Source organism: Phoca vitulina, unplaced genomic scaffold (assembly GCF_004348235.1).
Source record: "Phoca vitulina isolate PV1807 unplaced genomic scaffold, GSC_HSeal_1.0 scaffold6, whole genome shotgun sequence".
NCBI classification, from domain to species: domain Eukaryota; kingdom Metazoa; phylum Chordata; class Mammalia; order Carnivora; family Phocidae; genus Phoca; species Phoca vitulina.
Window position 1 is genome coordinate 1,114,718 of NW_022589709.1, and position 19,111 is coordinate 1,133,828.

General features: G+C 39.7%; 2 protein-coding genes across 7 annotated transcripts in view; one reads left to right on the plus strand and one right to left on the minus strand.

The window, feature by feature from the left end:
- Nucleotides 1-17,373, plus strand: part of MRPL22 (mitochondrial ribosomal protein L22) — a 31,770-nt gene extending 14,397 nt beyond the window's left edge. For 4 of the 6 annotated variants that reach the window (XM_032403591.1, XM_032403593.1, XM_032403594.1 and 1 more), the window contains 3 exons: nucleotides 163-240; nucleotides 5,185-5,254; nucleotides 12,159-12,796. In XM_032403591.1, the coding sequence (XP_032259482.1) occupies nucleotides 163-240; nucleotides 5,185-5,254; nucleotides 12,159-12,370 (360 nt within the window). In that variant the 3' untranslated portion in view covers nucleotides 12,371-12,796. Of the gene's footprint in view, nucleotides 1-162; nucleotides 241-5,184; nucleotides 5,255-12,158; nucleotides 12,961-17,092 lie in introns of those variants that run through there. The other 2 variants (XM_032403589.1, XM_032403588.1) reach the window with 2 other exon arrangements.
- On the minus strand, nucleotides 14,024-16,340 carry LOC116632051 (T-complex protein 1 subunit eta-like). Its single transcript, XM_032403587.1, has one exon. It carries the CDS (start codon nucleotides 16,260-16,262, stop codon nucleotides 14,643-14,645), a length of 1,620 nt encoding a protein of 539 aa, XP_032259478.1. The 5' UTR covers nucleotides 16,263-16,340; the 3' UTR covers nucleotides 14,024-14,642.
- Nucleotides 17,374-19,111: the final 1,738 nt, after the last annotated feature.

Here is a 19,111-nt window from a genome sequence, read left to right on the forward strand (position 1 = left end):
ATATAATTATATGTCAATTGAGATGTAATTGACATATAGCTAGTTAACTATTTTTAGAACTTGTTTGTATTATGTAAAGCTTTTAGTTTTCATTGCAAAGGGAACGTTGACTTTGTAAACTAATTTGTTTATCTTTTCTTGTCTGTTACCCTTTAATTCTAGATACGAGGAATGTCCATTGACCAGGCTTTGGCTCAACTGGAATTCAGTGACAAAAAGGGAGCCCAAATAATTAAAGAGGTAAACTAAGATTTGTGGGGAGGGAGTGCATAGCTGTCTTGCTGTGTTAGTAAGCTTAGCCTAAATCCTGAATTCCCTGGTGTAAATGCATAATTCATATAATACAGATTCAGGGCACTCAGTTTTATTAATGTCCTTATACCTTAGGAATGTTGTATGCCTTAAGTTTATTTTTTTTCCTGACATGCTTTTATTTGCGCCAGACATTTACTCATTTTTTACTGTCTATGTGATAAATCTTTGTTTTAGTGATTTGGGATTTGATAGATTTTTTTAGAAGATTGTTTTTTGGGTTTTTTTTTTGTCAATTCCATAACTGAGAGCTTATGATATTTTAACTAATTGGGTGGAAAGAGCACTTGCTGGGACTCAGGAGACTTATTAGAGTCTACTCTTTTTTGTGACAGTTTCTATTTTGATGATGGGCAAAACACTTAACCTGTCTGGTTCCATTTTTCTTATTTGTCAACTGGGTGGAATTGGATTAAATGATTTCTAAAGACCCTTCCAGCTATGAAAGTAGCTGAATCACTATGTACAAATGTGCTAATGGTATTTGTGCTGACTCATTGTAGGCACATGGTGTTTGTTGGTTTGTTTGTTTTGTTTTGTTTTGTTTTTTTTGAGGTTTATCAATCATTAATCTTTTCGAAGAACCAGTTCCTGGTTTCTTTGATCTATTGTTTTTTTTTTTTTAGTTTCTATATCATTTATTTCTGCTCTGATCTTTATTATTTCCTTCCTTCTGTTGGCTTTAGTCATTGTATGTTGTTCTTTTTCTAGCTCCTTTAGGTGTAGGTTAGGTTGTTTGAGATTTTTCTGCTTCTTGAGGTAGGCCTATATTGCTGTGTACTTTTCTCTTAGGACTGCTTTTGCTGCATCCCGAAGGTTTTGGACTGTTGTATTTTCATTTTCATTTCTTTCCCTGTATTTTTTAAATTTCTTCTTTGATTTCCTGATTGACCCATTCATTGTTTAGTAGCATGTTGTTTAACCTCCACGTGTTTGTGGTCTTTCCAAATTTTTTCTTGTGGTTGACTTCTAGTTTCACAGTGTTACAGTCTTTAGAAAAGGTGCATGGTATGATTTCAGTCTTTTTGTATTTGTTGAGACCTGTTTTGTGACCTAATATATTAGGTCATATATATATTAGACCATAATACATTCTGGAGAATGTTCCATTTGCACTTGAAAAGAATGTGTATTCTGCTGCTTTAAGATGGAATCTTCTGAATATATATGTTAAGTCTATCTGTTCTAGTGTGTCATTCAAAGCTGTTGTTCCCTCGTTGATTTTCTGTTTAAATGATCTGTCCATTGGTGTAAGAGGGGTGTTAAAGTCTCCTACTATTGTATTATTATCCATTAGTTCCTTTATGTTTGTTATTAACTGTTTTGTGTATTTGGGTGCTCCCATGTTCAGTGCATAAATATTTACAATTGTTATATCTTCTTGTTGGATTGTCCCCTTTATGATTATATAATGCCCTTCTTTGTCTGTTTTTACAGTCTTTGTTCAAAGTCCAATTTGTCTGATATAAGTATTGCTACTCCGGCTTTCTTTTGGAATTCATTTGTATAATAAATGTTTCTCAACTCCTCACTTTCAACTGCAGATATTTTTAAGATTAAAATGGGTCTCTTGTAGGCAGCATATAGATGGGTCTTGTTTTTTTTATCCATTCTGACACTCTATGTCTTTGATTGGAGTGTTTAGTCCATTTACATTCAAAGTAATAATTTATTCTTTTAAAGTAATTATTGATGTATATTTACTGCCATTTTATTACTTGTTTTGTTGATGTTTCTGGAGATTTTCTCTGATCCTTTCTTGTCTTTGTCACTTCTGATCTCTCCTTTGCACTCAGAGTCCCCTTTAATATTTCTTGCAGGGCTGGTTTAGTGGTCACGAACTCCTTTAGTTTTTGTTTGGGAAACTCTTTATCTCTCCTATTCTGAATGATAGCCTTGCTGGATAGGGTATTCTTGGCTACAGATTTTTCTTATGCAGCACATTGAATAGATCACGTAGTTCCCTTCTGGCTTGCCAAGTTTCTGTTGAGAAATCTCCAGCCAGCCTTATGGGTTTTCCCTTGTAGATTAAGGACTTCTTTTGTCTCTCTGCTTTTGAGATTTTTTTTCTTTATCACTGTATTTTGTAAATTTAATTAAATATGTGTTGGTGTTGGCCTTCTTTTGTTGATTTTGATGGGAGTTCTCTGTGCCTCCTGGATCTGGATGTCTGTTTCCTTTCCCAGATTAGGGAGGTTTTCTGCTATTGTTTCTTGAAGTAAATTTTCTTCCCCCTCTTCTCTCTCTTCTTCTGGGACTCCTATAATACAAATGTTATTATGTTTGCTGGAGTCACTGAGTTCCCTAAGTTGGTTCTCGGATTCCATAATTCTTCTTTTTCTCTTTTGTTCAGGTTCATTATTTTCCATTGTTTTGTCTTCTAGGTCACTAATTCATTTCTCTGCTTTTTCCAGCCTGCTATTCATTGCATCAAGCCTGTTTCCAATCTCCTTTATTGCATTCTTCATCTCTCACTTTTTTTTTTAAACTCTTATCTCTATGCTAAGGGTCTCGCTGATGTCTTCCATTCTTTCCTCAAGTGCAATGAGTGTCCTTATGATCATTGGTTTAAATTCTTCGTCAGGCATGTTACTTATATCTGTTTCACTTAGATCTCTGGCCATGGCCTTATTTTGTTCTTTCATTTGAAATAAACTCCTCCATCTTGGCATTCTGTCTAAGTCTCTGGCTTCTTCTGTGTGTTAGAAAAGTGAGTTATGTCTCCTGTTTCTGAAAGTAATGACCTTATGAAGAAGAGATGAAGCCCAGGGCCTGGTGCTTCAGGGAGTGTCTTTGGTGTGTGCTTTGTGTGTTCTGCTGTTGTGTTCTGGCTGTTCTATCCTTCGGGTCATCTGCAGAGGCTCTCCTTGCCTGTTGTGGGCAGTGTTTGGTCCCTGGCCTGAATGTGGCAAATTTTAACTAGATGTGCTCTGGTCTGCTTGTGAAATGAGACCTGTCACCACCTCCACTGGAACTAAGGCCCTGCAAAACTCTCTGGTCAGGAGACATGGTGTAGGCAGGGGTTTGTGCTGGTCTTCTGGGGGAGGGGCCTGCCACACTGGGTCTGAGCCAGCCTTGACTGAGAGGGGCAGTCCCACCAGAACACAGGGGATTGGGGTTTGGTGGAAGCAAATTAGGCAGTCAGTGTTGGTGCTGAGCTGCTTCCCTCAGGTGGCTCTGAGTTTATGCTGAGGGGTGGGGGTGGGGAGGAATGCCACTACCCAGCTCCTTTGTTCCTAGAGGTCTCTGTGATCGCTGCCTCTCAGGGAAGTGCTCTGAGAAGAGTGAATAATTTCCCCACTGTGTGCCCTAGGTGCTCTTCAGATCACTATTTCCATGATGTCTTCCCCTGGGTTGTTTGCCTGCCTTCTCTGCAGGAGTAGTACAGTACCCTCTGGGGTCTCTTCCCAGCCAAGCCTGATGACCATTAAAACTCCAGGCTTTAAGCCCCACTGTCTGTAAGAACTCACGAAATTCAGCCCCTCTTGTTTTCCAAGCCACTGGCTATGGGGAAACGTTCTTGTGCATTCCCCTGTGTGCTCCTCTCTCACCCTTATTTGCGACGATGGCTCCCTCCCCTCTGCAGCACCTGCAGTCCATTTCTCCCCTAAACCATGTCCCTGAACGTCCTATCTTCCTCAATGTGGATACATGGTATTCTTCTTTCAAAATGCTGGGTTGAGGACATCTGGGGATATCAGCAGTATTTTCTCCATTTCAGTTAGTTCTCACTTAAAAGCGAGATTTTTTAGTTTAGTAGTTCAACAGTTGAGATTGATGGGTTCAGACTTCAAGAGGTTCCACTGTAATGCCTATATTTAATTTAGTTCAGAATACAATGACTAAGTATCTTTTGTGTACTCAGTTTTTTGTTTTTTTTTTTAAAGATTTTATTTATTTTTGACAGAGAGACAGCGAGAGAGGGAACACAAGCAGGGGGAGTGGGAGAGGGAGAAGCAGGCTGCTGGCCAAGCAGGGAGCCTGATGTGGGGCTCGATCCCAGGACCCTGGGATCGTGACCTGAGCCGAAGGCAGATGCTTAACAACTAAGCCACCCAGGCTCCCTGTGTACTCAGTTTTGTATTGTATTCTTTATCTTTAAATGAGTGAAAGATCTAGGTTTTGATTTTTTTTTAAAAGATTTATTTTATTTATTAGAGAGCTTGCATACATGAGTGAGCAAGGGGAGTGGCAGAGGGAGAAAGCGAGAAAGAGAATCCCAAGCAGACTCTGTGCTGAGCACGGAGCCTGACAGAGGGCTCGATCTCACAACCCTGAGATTATGACCTGAGCTGAAATCAAGAGTTAGTGCCTAACCGACTGAGCCACCCAGGCACCCCACGGTTTCTGTTATTTTTAAAAAAATGTGTTCTGGAGCAGGTTAACTTAATTCAAAATATCTACAGAGTATAAATTTAATAATTCTTAAAATTTTCAAGTATGATTTTCTCTACTTGTTTAATGTTGTTTAATGGTTATTTTGGATCCAAAGTTTAAGAATTTTCAATAAGGGTTAGCTCTTAAGCTTCTTGAACTTTTTGACAATCTCTGACTCAAAGGCATAATGCTTATCACCAAGGGTACTGCCAGCAGTACTGCTGTTTCCTCCTTTCCAACTCATACATTCCATCGTACACTTAGCAGGATGGACTGTGTTGCCTGCATTCGCAGTTCTTATCTGAGGAAGGAAAGCTCAGTGTATCCCTTCTCCTTAGTACTGTTATCATTTAATATTCTCTTTTTAAAATTGGCTATAAAACAGAGGCATTTGATTAGCAGTCATATTATAGAGATAACAACAAGAAATGAGGAATTTAATTCCATTTTAGTTCAGGGTCAGCCGTATCAATGCCTGTCTTTTCTTTGTTTAAGATTCTCTTAGAAGCACAAGATATGGCAGTGAGAGACCACAATGTGGAATTCAGATCCAATTTATATATAGGTAAGATGTTTAATATTCTTAGCATTGGAGAATGTCTTCCAATAGTGATGCCGAGTTCATTATCTAACAATAGTCTTTGATATTTAACTACTTAGGACTGCGTTTGCCAATGAAAATTGCTGGTAATAGCTTATTCTTCTGCCTTCAGCATGCTAATGTTAGTCTGTTATAAATGGTAATAACCTCACTGCTTTCTTGTTACCTGTTCTGTAATGCGAGTGAGATCATGAAACCTATTGCCAATAATTACTTAATAATGGGTACAAGATTATGGTACATGGAGTGGTCCTTTAATCATGATAAAAGTGAGAAGGAACAGAACTGATTTTTTAAAAAATGAATTCTTTGTCAGCCTGAAGGAGGTAAATAAAGAATCACAGGTGGACTTTAGAAAATCTTTATTTATAATGGGCCAAGCCAGGTGCCTAATCCATAAAGGTGTCCCGTAATTTAACGTTCCAATTACCAGAATGGAAAATCTGTTGAATTGTAAAAGCCAAGGCTCAGATGACCCAAACGTGTTTGTTTCCCTTTGTTATTACATTCTGAAGCATTATCTCAGGTTTTGTATGCTTGTTCCATATCAAATTAAATTAATGTAAGTGAAAATGCTTTGGGAAGCATGATGCACCATACAAATGTGAGGGATTTTTTTGTCGCATACCTTCATACAGGTCTTTTTCTAGAAAGAGATCAGTGCTTATTACCAAGCCCCCTTGTCCCCCTCCCAACACCACAGTGAAGTGGAGTGCTGGGTGGAGTTGCTGTTTTCCTTTTCACTTCAGCAGCAATTACTCCTAACCTCAGCAATTTTGTAATCTAACAAAGATGTTGATGTCGAAGTAAAATTTTCTCAATCTGCCAAACCTATGTATAAGAAGAACTGAAGATATTTTAAATTCAAGATACGGGGTACTGCTACTGTCCAAATAGAGGAAAAAAGGCCGAATCATTATGGGAGAAATTAGTTGTGCCTTATGATTTTTTAACTATTAGAGTAAAAACAAATCATCTAAATTCTACTTTGTCACATTACTTCTACCCTCCTGGAGATATTTATTCTGGTTAAGTTAAAACCTACCTCAGCTCACCTGGAATTGGTGCTGGCAACCACACCTACTCCTGAAATTCAAATGAGTTATGATTTTCAATCGAAATATCTTATTTTAAAGCTGAATCTTGTATAACTGATTATATTCTGCTACATGCGTAGATGCAGAGAGAGATCAAAATGGCATCTCAGAAGATGCAGGGCCATCGTAGTTACTCACTCATAAGCTTTTTCTTCTGAGAGCAGCATGAATAAATAATGCAGGGAGGGCCCAGAATCATTGGAAGAGATGAAATGGATGAAGAGCAAGACCATTTGCTTAAAACCTCTTGGTGACCTTTCCTGCTTTATGATTGGATATCAAATCCAATTTAATTAATTTTATTCATTTTCATAGGAATATGGCCTTCTTAGCTGACAGACAAAACTTTGTAATGGAATTCAGATACAAATGAAATAGAATTTGTTTTTAAATCCTTTACAGTAATTTTAGTAAAGTGAGAAAGGGTGAGGAGCTTAATCTTATCTTCCCAAACAAAGGAGCAAAGTCCAGTGTTGCCATTAAGCAAAAATAAACTTAACCAATCCTACGTGAATGGGCCTTTAATTCATCGGTCTCCTTATGCACATTTCTGCTGAAAAATCTCTACTGACCTGCACCCTTTTTTCATTCAGTTTTGTGTAAAAATCTCTTCTCTTGAGTAGGGCTGATAAATTTGGATTTGTCTTATGATTATAAAAACTCATTTGCTAAGTATTTTGCTGCCTAATTCTTTTATGAAGGTAAAAGAGAGGAGTACCCTCAGGAAGATGAAGTATCTTACCATGACATATCAGACCTTTTGTCCCTGGATTTGCCAAACTTCCCTCATAAGAATCATCTGAGGTTCTTAGTAAAAAAATACAGATTCCCAGGACCCACTGTAGACCCACTGGGTCTGAAACCTTAGGGGAGGCCTGGAGAGCTATTTGTTTAATTAATATCCCAGTGATTCTTACCTATAAAATACAGGAAACTGATTTTTCTCATTGTATTCTTGGAAAAGGCCTAGACATTTCATTCCATAGATAATTGTCTTTTAGAGTTTTGAAAGACTAGTCACTTCTTGGCCACGATTTCAGCCCAGCAATGGCTCCTCAGTCTCTTGACGTAAGTAAGTATAGGCATTTTAAGGCAAGTGCTTTTTTCGTAGCATATGTTCTCATTATATGGTAATTCCTTCAAATGCCTGTCATCAGTCTAAAGCCAATACCTGGTGTTGCATGACCACAGATTTTGAAAATTCATTTCCTTTTCAAACTTACAGTGATGACTAATGGCACTGTGAATAGACCTTAACAAGTGGACATGGACTAATAAAATGTCACTGCTTAGTGATTCATGACATCTAAAGTGATTCACTTTAGGGAAAGTGATTGACTAACTTTGTAAATCAGTCTTCTGGGCTAAGAGTGATGAAGGGGGAAGAGGGTTTCCAATTTTAAAATGTCAAGATTTACATTTACCTAAATACTAGTAAATAGCAAATATTGACAATATTTTAAATATTCTTGATACCTGTTGGGCATCATCTTTAGATGAGCATCATCTTGGGCATAATCTTTAGGCTGTTCCCATTTTTGAGATGTCTTAATGTTTTTTCTCTGATTCAGAAAGTATTTGAGTATCTTCCGCGTGCATACTGCCCACACAGTTTGGTGATGGTATATCTTATTAAAGCAGTTTAAAACATTTAGCACATATAGTTTTGTTCTTTGACAGTAGTCCCTTGGAAGGATACATAAATTGTGTTTCTGAGTTGGAACAAACCATATACGTTATTAGTACTGTATGTACTAATACATAGTTTCACCTAGGGCCTCCGTGAGATAAGGAAAGAGCTACTGTCCTTATACCAACTTCATCACTGGGTGCTAAAGAAATGTGTTGAAAACTTTGAAACTTATTTTAGAATTTGAGCAAATTTACCAGATAGCTATATTGAAAAAATGGTATTAATTAGCAGAGGTTGTATTTCAAAATCATTTCTATTCTTTATTGAACATGAACTTTAGGGGCAATACAAAAGACATATAAGTTTGGTTGAGGAAGTGACTTTTACAGATTACACATGAACACTTATACAGGATAGCATATGGTTTGAGACCAAAAAGAGTAATATAGGTAAATAGTAGTAGACAAGAGGAGGTCAGTATCGGTTAGAAAAGTCATGGTAATTTTCTAGAAGAATTTAGCTATTGAAGATAGGGGTTTGGGTATCCAAAGAGTATCCAGGAAGAAAGAAAGTTTTCAGAGTGGAGTAACCACGTGAGCTAAGGCACATAGGTTGAAATGAGCAGTAATTGTGTGGTCCAGTGAGTAGAATAATTGAAGGAGGCAGAGGGTTGACCTTGAGTAAATAAAACTGAAAGGTGGATTGGGCCTAGATCCAGAGGGCTGAGCATGGCAGGCTGTGGAATTTGGTTCACACGATAGTGGAGAGGAACCACAGAAAGTTTTGGGGTAAGAGATTTATGTTATTAAGGCAGTGTTTTAAGACTATTAACTGTAAAGCAATGGTTTTGAAATTGTGCCTTGGGGCCTCCAGGGGTGGGGCATAGGGCAAACAGAGGGGTTCCTTGATATCTGGGTCACTGTCGCAGCCCTGGAGCCCAGGATGGAGCCCAGCACCCTGCAGGAACTCAGAAATATTTGGTGAGTGAATGAATGGCACGGTTTTGGATCTCTCCCTACTCATGTTTCAATTAGAACAGAGCCACAGGACAGTAGGCTTCTATTTATTGTTTCATTTTCATTGAAATGGTTCTATATAAAAGCAGTTAAAATCCCTAACATACAGAATTAGTAAAAGAGACTGGAGGAGGGGAGACCAGAAACCAATTTGGAATCTATACTCCTAAGTCCTAATTTCATTCAGACCTCACAGTGGCTGTGTTGCATATTCCCATTACATTGTATTAAAGAATCCTGGTGTTTCAGAAGAATTGATGCTTTTGTTCTGACATAAAAAATGTGGCATTATGTACTACAAGATAGGCAGATGGTATTTTATGGCTTTAGGATGAAATCATGACTGGCAATTAGCAGATATTGATGTTTGCTTTTACATATTTGGGGGAGATGTAAAATGGTAGTTAACCCAGATCCTGATAGGCTGATCATTGTGCTTGGATAGGTTATGTAGTACTGCATAGTTAGCTAGTTCAGATACTATTTTCATTGGAGTAGTGTTCCTTTTCCTCAAAGTATTTGGAAATGGCTGCTCAAGTTGAGTTGAGTCATAATTTTGGATAGAAGCAGCCATCATGTTTGTAAAATGCCTTTTAGAGGATTTCTACACTTTTCTAGTGACATTGTGCTTATTTGTAGGTTTCCTCCTGACAGGTGGATCCAGAGGAACTAGTGGTACTTCATTCTAAAGTGATTTGTGTAATTTGGCTTTCTCTTTGGAAATCCTCAAACACATTTCTTTAGCGCCCAGTGATGAAGTTGGTATAAGGACAGTAGCTCTTTCCTTATCTCACGGAGGCCCTAGGTGATTTCTTAATCACTTTCATCCTTAGCTTTCTCTCTGGCCAAGCTAGGACGTTTCTGCTGAAACCCATTTCATGGAGGACTGTAGTTAGAGGGTTGTCAAGTGTGTACTTTGACATAGTCCCTGTATTTATAAGGTTATGTCACAGTAAGAATATAAGAATGGTGAGTATTGAAGTAGATTAATTTGATATGTCTTCTGTAGGTTTTGGCTTATTAAAAGGCTTATTAAATTAACTCAAGGAGTAACTGACTGGGACACCTGGGTGGCTCAGTCGGTTAAGTGTCTGCCTTCAGCTTAGGTCATGATCCCAGTGTCCTGGGATCAAGCCCCAGGTCGGGCTCCCTGCTTAGCGAGGAGCCTGCTTCTCTCTTTCCCTCTGCTGCTCCCCGTGCTTGTGCTCTGTCAAATAAACAAATAAAATCTTAAAAAAAAAAAAAAGGAGAAACTGACTAAATTCAGAAAATAGTAGAAGGTGGTTACTCTTATTTACTGTGGGTGAAAACTGGTGAACAGATTTCTTCTTAACTAGTATTTGAAAAAATTCTTTAAATTTACAAGGTCAGATGTTGACATGCAGAATTGGGGAGGGGAGATGAGGGAGCAGTTGTGATGTGGGAGTTCTTAAAATTGGCCACAAATGAGAATTACTGGGGTAAGGGTATTGGTGTGTGTTCAGAATGTAATTTCAAAGGCCCACCCCAAATACAGTAAATTAGAATCTCCAGAGATGGGCTCTCAGCATCTGCATTTAAAATATGTTCCGTAGGTTAGTCTGATGTAGCCAGAGGACCAGCATTTGGGAACCTTTGGTTCCAGGGGCTTCTTACCACAGTTGGAGTGAAATAAAAACTCTTTATCTCAGCCTTTAGGGCTCTCCGTAACCTTGCCTTCACCACTGATCTCCTTCCCTTGTTTGTACCACTCTTTGCCTTGTTTACTGTGTTTCAGCAGGCTGGTGTTTTTTCTGTTCCTAAAACAAGCCAGCACGCCAGTCAGAATGGCTAAAATTAACAGCTCAGGAAACAACAGATGTTGGCGAGGATGTGGAGAAAGGGGAACCCTTTTACACTGCTGGTGGGAATGCAAACTGGTGCATACACTCTGCAAAACAGTATGGAGGTTCCTCAAAAAGTTAAAGCTAGAACTACCCTATGAACCAGCAACTGAACTACTAGGGATTTATCTGAAGAATACAGAAATAGGGATTTGAAGGGGCACCTGCACCCCAATGTTTATAGCAGCAATGTCGACAGTAGTTGAAGTATGGAAAGAGCTCAGATGTCCATCAACGGATAAATGGATAAAGAAAATGTGGTATATATATATATACAGTGGCATTTTATTCAGCCATCAAAAAAATGAAATCTTACCATTTGCAACGACATGGATGAAACTAGAGGGTATTGTGCTAAGCAAAATAAGTCAGTCAGAGAAAGACAAATACATGATTTCAGTCATATGTGGAATTTAAGAAACAAAACAGATGAACACAGAGGAAGGGAAGGAAAAATAAAATAAGACGAAAACAGAGAGGGAGACAAGCCATGAAAGACTCTTAACTATAGGGAACAAACTGAGGGTTGCTGGAGGGGAGGTAGGTGGGGGGAAGGAGGAACTGGGTGATGGGCATTAAGGAGGGCACTTGAAGTAATGAGCACTGGGTGTTATATGCAAATGATGAATCATCACTAAATTCTACCTCTGAAACTAATAATACACTATATGTTAATTGAATTGAATTTAAATAAAAAATAAAACAAACCAAGCACATTCCCACCTTTGGTCTTTGCACTTGATTTTCCCTCTGCCTGGAATACCATGCCCCTATATATTTGCATGGATGATTCATTCTGGTCTTGAATCGAATGTCTCTTCCTCAGAGATGCCTGTTGACACCCTCCGGTCTGATGTTGCCCCCAGCACCCCATCAGTCTCTCTCACGTCACTGTTTAATTCATTGTACTTGTCACTAACTGGAATGATCATGTTTATTTTCTGTCTCTCTCCTCTAGAATGTACACTGCATGGAGGCAGGGTCCTTGCTAGTCTTGTTCACTCTTCTCTCTCCAACACCTAGAAGAGAGGCTGGTCCTTAATAAGTACTCAAGAGACACTTGTTTTGAGACAAATCTGCTCTTACCAGCCAGTGAACTCATGTAGTTTTAGAATCTAGTTGAGGAAAGGACAGAAGTTGCTCAGGTGATCGAGCTATATAGTCTTTTTATTTTTAATTTTAATTAAAAAAAAATTTTTTTTGAGCTATAGTCTTACGGATGCAGTCATTTCCTATAACTCTCTTTGTCTTCCTGTCTAGCTGAGTCGACCTCAGGGCGAGGCCAGTACCTGAAACGCATCCGATACCATGGCAGAGGTCGCTTTGGGATCATGGAGAAGGTTTTTTGCCATTATTTTGTGAAGTTGGTGGAAGGCCCCCCACCTCCACGTGAGGCACCGAAGACGGCAGTCACCCACGCCAAAGAGTATATTCAGGAGCTCCGCAACCGGACCATTATTCACACTCTGTGATAGGGGATTCAGACTCCACAGTGTATATATTTTGCCATTTATTTCTTAAAAACAAACAGAAATTAAAGACAAATGCTTTTTATGATTTGTCATTGAGTTATTGCAATATGAAGTATAATTGCTCATTTTATATGAGTGTTTATAAGGCTTTGCCCATCCCTTTTGAACCTCTGGGTATATTTATGCATTTGCAACTTGGAAGGGGAAATCAGCTTTAAACAGAGTATAATTCAGAAGGTTTATTTGAGTACCTTTGGCAGGGAATGTTAACTTTCCAACTGCAGGTGGCAGTTTAGATACTGGCCTTGAGTAGAATGTTACAGAATAAGAAAGCTTGTTCTTGTTTCACTTGGTTTTCTCTTGGGACTGGGGAGGAGGTAGTGGAGGTGAGCATAGCTACATGTATTTTAGGGCATTCTGTAATTCTGTTTTTGCTTTCACTGTTGGCATAGGCCAATAGGTGAGGCATTATATTTTCCGTTACTGCTTTAGCAGTAACTTGGAATTACAGAAGTTTATTAGATACATTAATCTAGAACTCCAAGAACGCTTTAACTGGGAAAGTTTTCTTCTAGTTAAGTCTGTTTTCATGTCTCCTTCCAACAATGCTTTCTTTCTACTGCTTGAATATCTTGTTCTGGATTGATTAATTTTTCACAGTGAATTCAATTACTGAGAGAAGAATTGAACCAGTCTGAGCGTTGCATTCCAAAATAAGGCAGTAGGTGGCACCCATTTACCTCTTATTAACAGAAAATTGTTAGTATTAGAGTGAGTGTTCAGCACTAGCTGGCTTTCATTGATACGAGTGTTTTCACTGACAAGAAGCCCTAGTCCAATGTTGCTCAAACTTAAGTGTACAGAGGAAGACCCTGGGGTACTTGCTTGTTAATACAGACTTCTGGGTCTTGCCCCCACGATTCTGATTCACCAGGTCTTATGAGGGGCGAGTTTCAGAAGTCTGTATTTAAAAAAAATGAGGACTTCTAGATGATTCTGTTTATAGGGAACCACACTTGAGAATACTCCTCTAGTCTGAAGAATGAAGTTGAAGTGCCATGTTTTAAGATGGCATTAATGATAGCTACTATTTACTAGAACCTCATTATTTAGCAAGCTCTGTGCTAGGATTTTACATAAGTCTTCACAATATCCTGCAAACCATAGGTGTTATTTTGTCACTTTATAAAGGAAGAAACTAAAGCACATAGAATTCAAATAACTATCTCAGTGTCACATAGTGTGTAAAAATATTGGAGCGATGATTGATTTAGAAACGAGTTTTCTAAAGTACCTGGTTCTGTATACCTAATGAATATACAGGTGGGTTTTTGTGCCTTTCCAGTTAACCTAATGCATGGGTGAAAAGGCAAAGGGCTCAGTGGAATAAGCCATTAGGGCTTAGGACAGATTCATTCTGGGTCCTAAGTTATTGTGGCATGAATTCATGGAAATAACACTGGAGTGGTAAAAGGCGACCTTCATTCTCATCCTGGCATACTCATTAACCAGAAAGAAGACTCTGGGCAGGTCCCTTCCCTCCCTGGCCTCTATTTTATTCATCTACAAAACAAGAGGTTGTTTCTTGTAGACCACCTTCAGAATCACTCGAAGAGCTGGTTAAAAAAATGCAAATTCCTAGGTGCTACTGTCACACTAAGTGAATAAGAATCTGATGTGGACACTTGAACTTTTAACAAGTGCCCCAGTGATGTGCATACTGGAGAATCACTGGACCACAGAGGGTCTCTGTGCTTTCAGTGCAGATGTTCCATGATTCTTAGCCTGGGAGTTGTGAATTCCTCAGGCATAACTAAAACAAACCAGGTGGCGATGTGGACTCCATAACTATTTTGAAAGAGTTAAGGGCAAAGGAAATGAAGGAAATTTGCTGTGATCTAAGCTGAATCCTTCATTCATCTGGAAATGCTTCTGATGTGTTAAAAAGTGTAATAGTAGCTAACATACAGCACTATGTACCTAGCACTGTTATAAGAACTTCATGTACCTCATCTCAATGACTCTTTCCCATTGTGACTGGTGCAGTGTACTTCTGATAGTTTCCATGGCCAAGACTGCATTTTCTTTTTCTTTTTTTTTTTTTAATTTGCAAAGTGAATTCTAAGTCTTACGTTTATTTAAATAACCTCCAGTGAGAGGAGAGTGGGCCAATTACTACCCTTTCCTCGTAATACCAATGGACCAAGACAGGGAGAGTAAGCATACCCTGCAGCCAGCCTGCCAGCCACTCGCATGAGGGGCAGGGTGCCTCTCAATGAGGGCGGCCCCGGCCCTGGCCCCGGCCCCGGCCCGCAGCTGGGGGAGCATCCACTGTTGAGCGAGGGTTTTTGATGGTTTCATCTACTGACAGGATAAGGCAGGCGGCCTCAGAGGCTGCGGTCAGGGCACTGATGCGCACCATGGCTGGCTCCCACACGAAGGCCTTGACGTTGTCAGCAATGTCCTCGTACCACATGCCCCCCTGGGCACGCTGCGCCCACAGCTTGTTGAGGATGTTTGTGGCATCAAAGCCAGCATTGTCACACAGCTGGCGTGGGATAATTTCCAAGGCCTTGGCATATGCCCCAATCAACAGCTGCTGTTTTCCTGGAATGGTCCTTGAGTAATCCCGCAGGGACTTGGAGAGCTCCATCTCAACGGCCCCACCACCAGCCACCACTGAATTGTTCTTGATGGCCTTTCTGACAATCATGATGGTGTCGTGCAGGGACCGCTCTGTCTCCTCCATAAACTGCTCAGCACCGCCACGAAGGATGATCGTGCAAGTCTTGGCCTTGGGAGAGCCAGTGAAGAAATTGTACCTCTCGCCTCCAATCTGGGTCTCTTCAAAGTCCTGGCAGCGGCCCAGCACATCTGACGACAGAGCATTCACACTCGTTTGGATGGAGCCTCCGCAGGCCATCATCGTCCTCTTCAGATCCTCCTCCGGCACTCGGCCAGCACAGCACATGTCCCTGTCGGCAAAGTACTGGGTGGCCACATCCCTGATCGGGAGTTTGGACAAGATGACTTTGGCTCCAGAATGATGGATCCTCTCTAACTTGTCATAGAGAATGTTCCATTCAGCATCAACGATTGCCTGATAATCCTCTACCGTGTGGACTCTGATTTCAGCATTATCTTTCTCAGCTTTCAGCTCAAGCTCAACATTTAAAAGGGCAATCACCGGATTATTGTACTTTTTGGGTTGCATTTCAAACCCAGCATAAGAGAAAGTCTTCTTGAATGTGATGCCAGCTACCAGCTGGGACTCCTCTAGGGCACCACCTTGCACCTTCTTGATTCCAATCATTTTAAGCTGCAACAAATCATCGAGCATTATCACTGCATCCACCACCATCTTATCGAAGAAGGCTTTCTGCTGGGAAATCAGCTTGGAGCTCAGAGCGGTCATGGCACACTTCTCCAGCAGCTTCCTCTGTTCCACTTTATCTTCCTTCTTCACGTTCACAGCAATCTCTTTGATCTTGTTAATTGCCAACTGGGTGGCAGTGCAGAAAGCTCGGTTGATGATCTGTGGGTGCAAACCATCCTCCATGTAGGGTTTCACTTGCTTCAGAAACTCTGCAGCCAGCAGGGTCACTGAGGTGGTACCATCACCGACCTCAGCATCTTGGGATTTGGCAATGTCCACTAAAGTCTTTGCTGCAGGATGGACAACATCGAGCAGTTTCAGAATTGTGGCCCCATCATTAGAAATTATTGCTTTGCCTCGGCCATCTACAATCAGCTTGTCCATGCCATGAGGGCCCCGGGTGGTTCTTACAGCCTCTGCAATCACCTGGCAGGCACTGATGTTACTTAAAAGCTGGGGGATGCCTTGGGAGCTATCGGTCCCATCTTTCAACAGGATAACTGGTATGGGCATCATTTTGGAAGCTTATTCAGTGGCCCACTACTCCTGTCTTCTCTGCGTCTGGGCGGCCCAGCAACCCCACCAAGACTGCATTTTCTGACATAAACGAACATTTTGGTTCTTAAAGTTTAACTTTACATGTTCAGAAACAATGTCTGTTAATTATTATTATTATTTTTTTTTTAAAAGTAGGCTCCATGCCCAACGTGTGGCTTGAACTCATGACCCTGAGATCAAGAGTTGCATGCTCTACCCACTGAAACAGCCAGGCACCCCTGTTAATTATTTTTAATGGCAATCTGAATGCTTGTAACTTCCTGCTTCATCAGATAATGATAGACTTGAACTTCTTTTGCTGGAGTGTAGCACATTCAGAAAGTGCACTAATTACTCAACTGATGAACATGCTCAAGTAACCTGATGGTTAGAACATGATAGCAGCCCTGAAGTCCCCTTCCTGTCCCATCCCAGTCACTACCCTCCTTCCTCTTGACTTCTAACATAAGATAGAGTTTTAAAAAGTGATTAGCTTTTTTTTCTTTTTCCAACTTGTTGGACAACCATTATTTGCCTGGTGCTGAGGATTTAAGCAGCAGAAGAGGAAACAGCCCTGCCCCATGGAGACTGTAAATCAGTGATTGCAAAGGTTTACTGTGTTGAGTGTTAGGGAAGGGGAGGGACGAGGCTATGTGGGCAGACATCAGGGTGCCCTGAAAAATAGTGCTTTTGGGGAAAGTTTATGTCCTTAAGGAGATACAATGAGGGGAAAGGGTAAAAACGAAAGATGTCATACAGATCAGTAAAGAGTTGTGTTAGAATGTCAACTTGGGTTCTGTTTTTAACAGTATGAACATGAGGACCACTTCATTCTTCCACAAGTTAAGATGGATATGGGATGTGGATGGAGAAAATGCTGTCTTTGGAGCTGACTCAAATTTACCAAACCTTGTAAGGCTCCAACTAAGCCCAAGGGGAGAGACACGTGAATTGTACTGTAAACATTCCAAAATAAAATGGGTGAGTTTTTCTGTAGGTGATGAAAAATAGTAGACTTTTTTCTTTTAATTTTAATACAGAGGTTGTAATAATGATTTTAGTTGATTAAGATGGGCCCAATTACATATGTAGGTTTAAAATAGGAAATGTTTTTGGAGTAGATGAGCTTTCAGACAGATTCCAAAGCAGGAAAAAGTTGCATAGGTGACATTATTAACACTTCTGGATTGGGCTCCTTTTCTTAAGTCTCTGTCTTTGATGTAACTGTCCAGGGTCAGATCTCTATATGAAAGAGGTTTCTTTATCTTTAAGTCAAGCCAGCCTACTGTGAATTCTGTTTTTTATATATATATATATATATATATATATTATATATATAATGGCATATCTATAATGGAAATATCTGTTAATATGTTATATTAATATTAATATGTTATATGAAATAATCTGTTAATGGATTACAAATACAATGGATGGAAGAGAAGAAATATTTGTAGGTGAGTCACACTTGTGTATGCAAGTAAAATTTTTTTTTTTTAGATTTTATTTAAATTCAAGTAGGTTAACATATAGTGTATTATTGGTTTCAGTGGTAGTATTTAGTGATTCATCATTTGCATATAACACCCAGTGCTCATTACTTCAAGTGCTCTCCTTAATGCCTATCACCCAGTTCTCCCTTCCCCCTACCCATCTCCCCTCCAGCAACGCTCAGTTTGTTCCCTATAGTTAAGAGTCTCTCATGGCTTGTCTCCCTCTCTGTTTTCGTCTTATTTTATTTTTCCTTCCCTTCCTCTGTGTTCATCTGTTTTGTTTCTTAAATTCCACATATGACTGAAATCATATGATATTGTCTTTCTCTGACTGACTTATTTTGCTTAGCACAATACCAGTACCATGTCCATCCATGTCGTTGCAAATGGTAAGATTTCATTTTTTTTTTTGATGGCTGAGTAATATTCCATTGTGTGTGTGTGTGTGTGTGTGTGTGTGTGTGTGTGTGTGTGTATCACATTTTCTTTATCCATCTGTTGATGGACATCTGGGCTCTTTCCCTAGTTCAGCTCTTATGGACCTTGCTGCTGTGAACATTGGGGTGCATGTGCCTCTTGGAAGCACTATTTTTGTATCCTTTGGATAAATACCTAGTAGTGCAATTGCTGAGTCGTAGGGTAGCTTTATTTTCAACTTTTTGAGGAACCTCCATACTGTTTTCCAGAGTAGCTGCACCAGTTTGCATTCCCACCAAGAGTGTAAGAGGGTTCAACTTTCTCCCCATCCTCACTAACATATCTTGTTTCCTGAGTTGTTAATTTTAGCCATTCTGACCAGTGTGAGGTGTATCTCATTGTGGTTTTGATTTGTATTTCCCTGATGCCAAGTGATGTTGAGCATTTTTCATGTGTCTGTTGGCCATTTGGATGTCTTCTTTGGAAAAATGTCTGTTCATGTCTTCTGCCCATTTCTTGATTGGATCATTTGTTCTTTGGGTGTTGAGTTTAAGAAGTTCTTTATAGATTTTAGATACTAGCCTTTTATCTGATAGGTCATTTGCAAATATCTTCTCCCATTCTGTAGGTTGCCTTTTAGTTTTATTGGTCATTTTCTTTGCTTTGCAGCAGCTTTTTATCTTGATGAAGTCCTAATAGTTCATTTTTGCTTTCATTTCCCTTGCCTCTGGAGATGTGTCTAGTAAGAAGTTGCTGCGGCCAAGGTCAAAGGGGTTGCTGTGTGTGTTCTCTAGGATTTTGATTGATTCCTGTCTCACATTTAGTTCTTTCATCCATTTTGAATTTATATTTGTGTATGGTATAAGAAAGTGATTCAGTTTCGTTATTCTGCATGTGGCTGTCCAATTTTCCCAATAC

What these genes read in the sequence shown, in the direction of transcription:
- LOC116632051 (XM_032403587.1), bottom strand. Translation starts at nt 16,262, where the DNA reads ATGATGCCCATACCAGTTATCCTGTTGAAAGATGGGACCGATAGCTCC.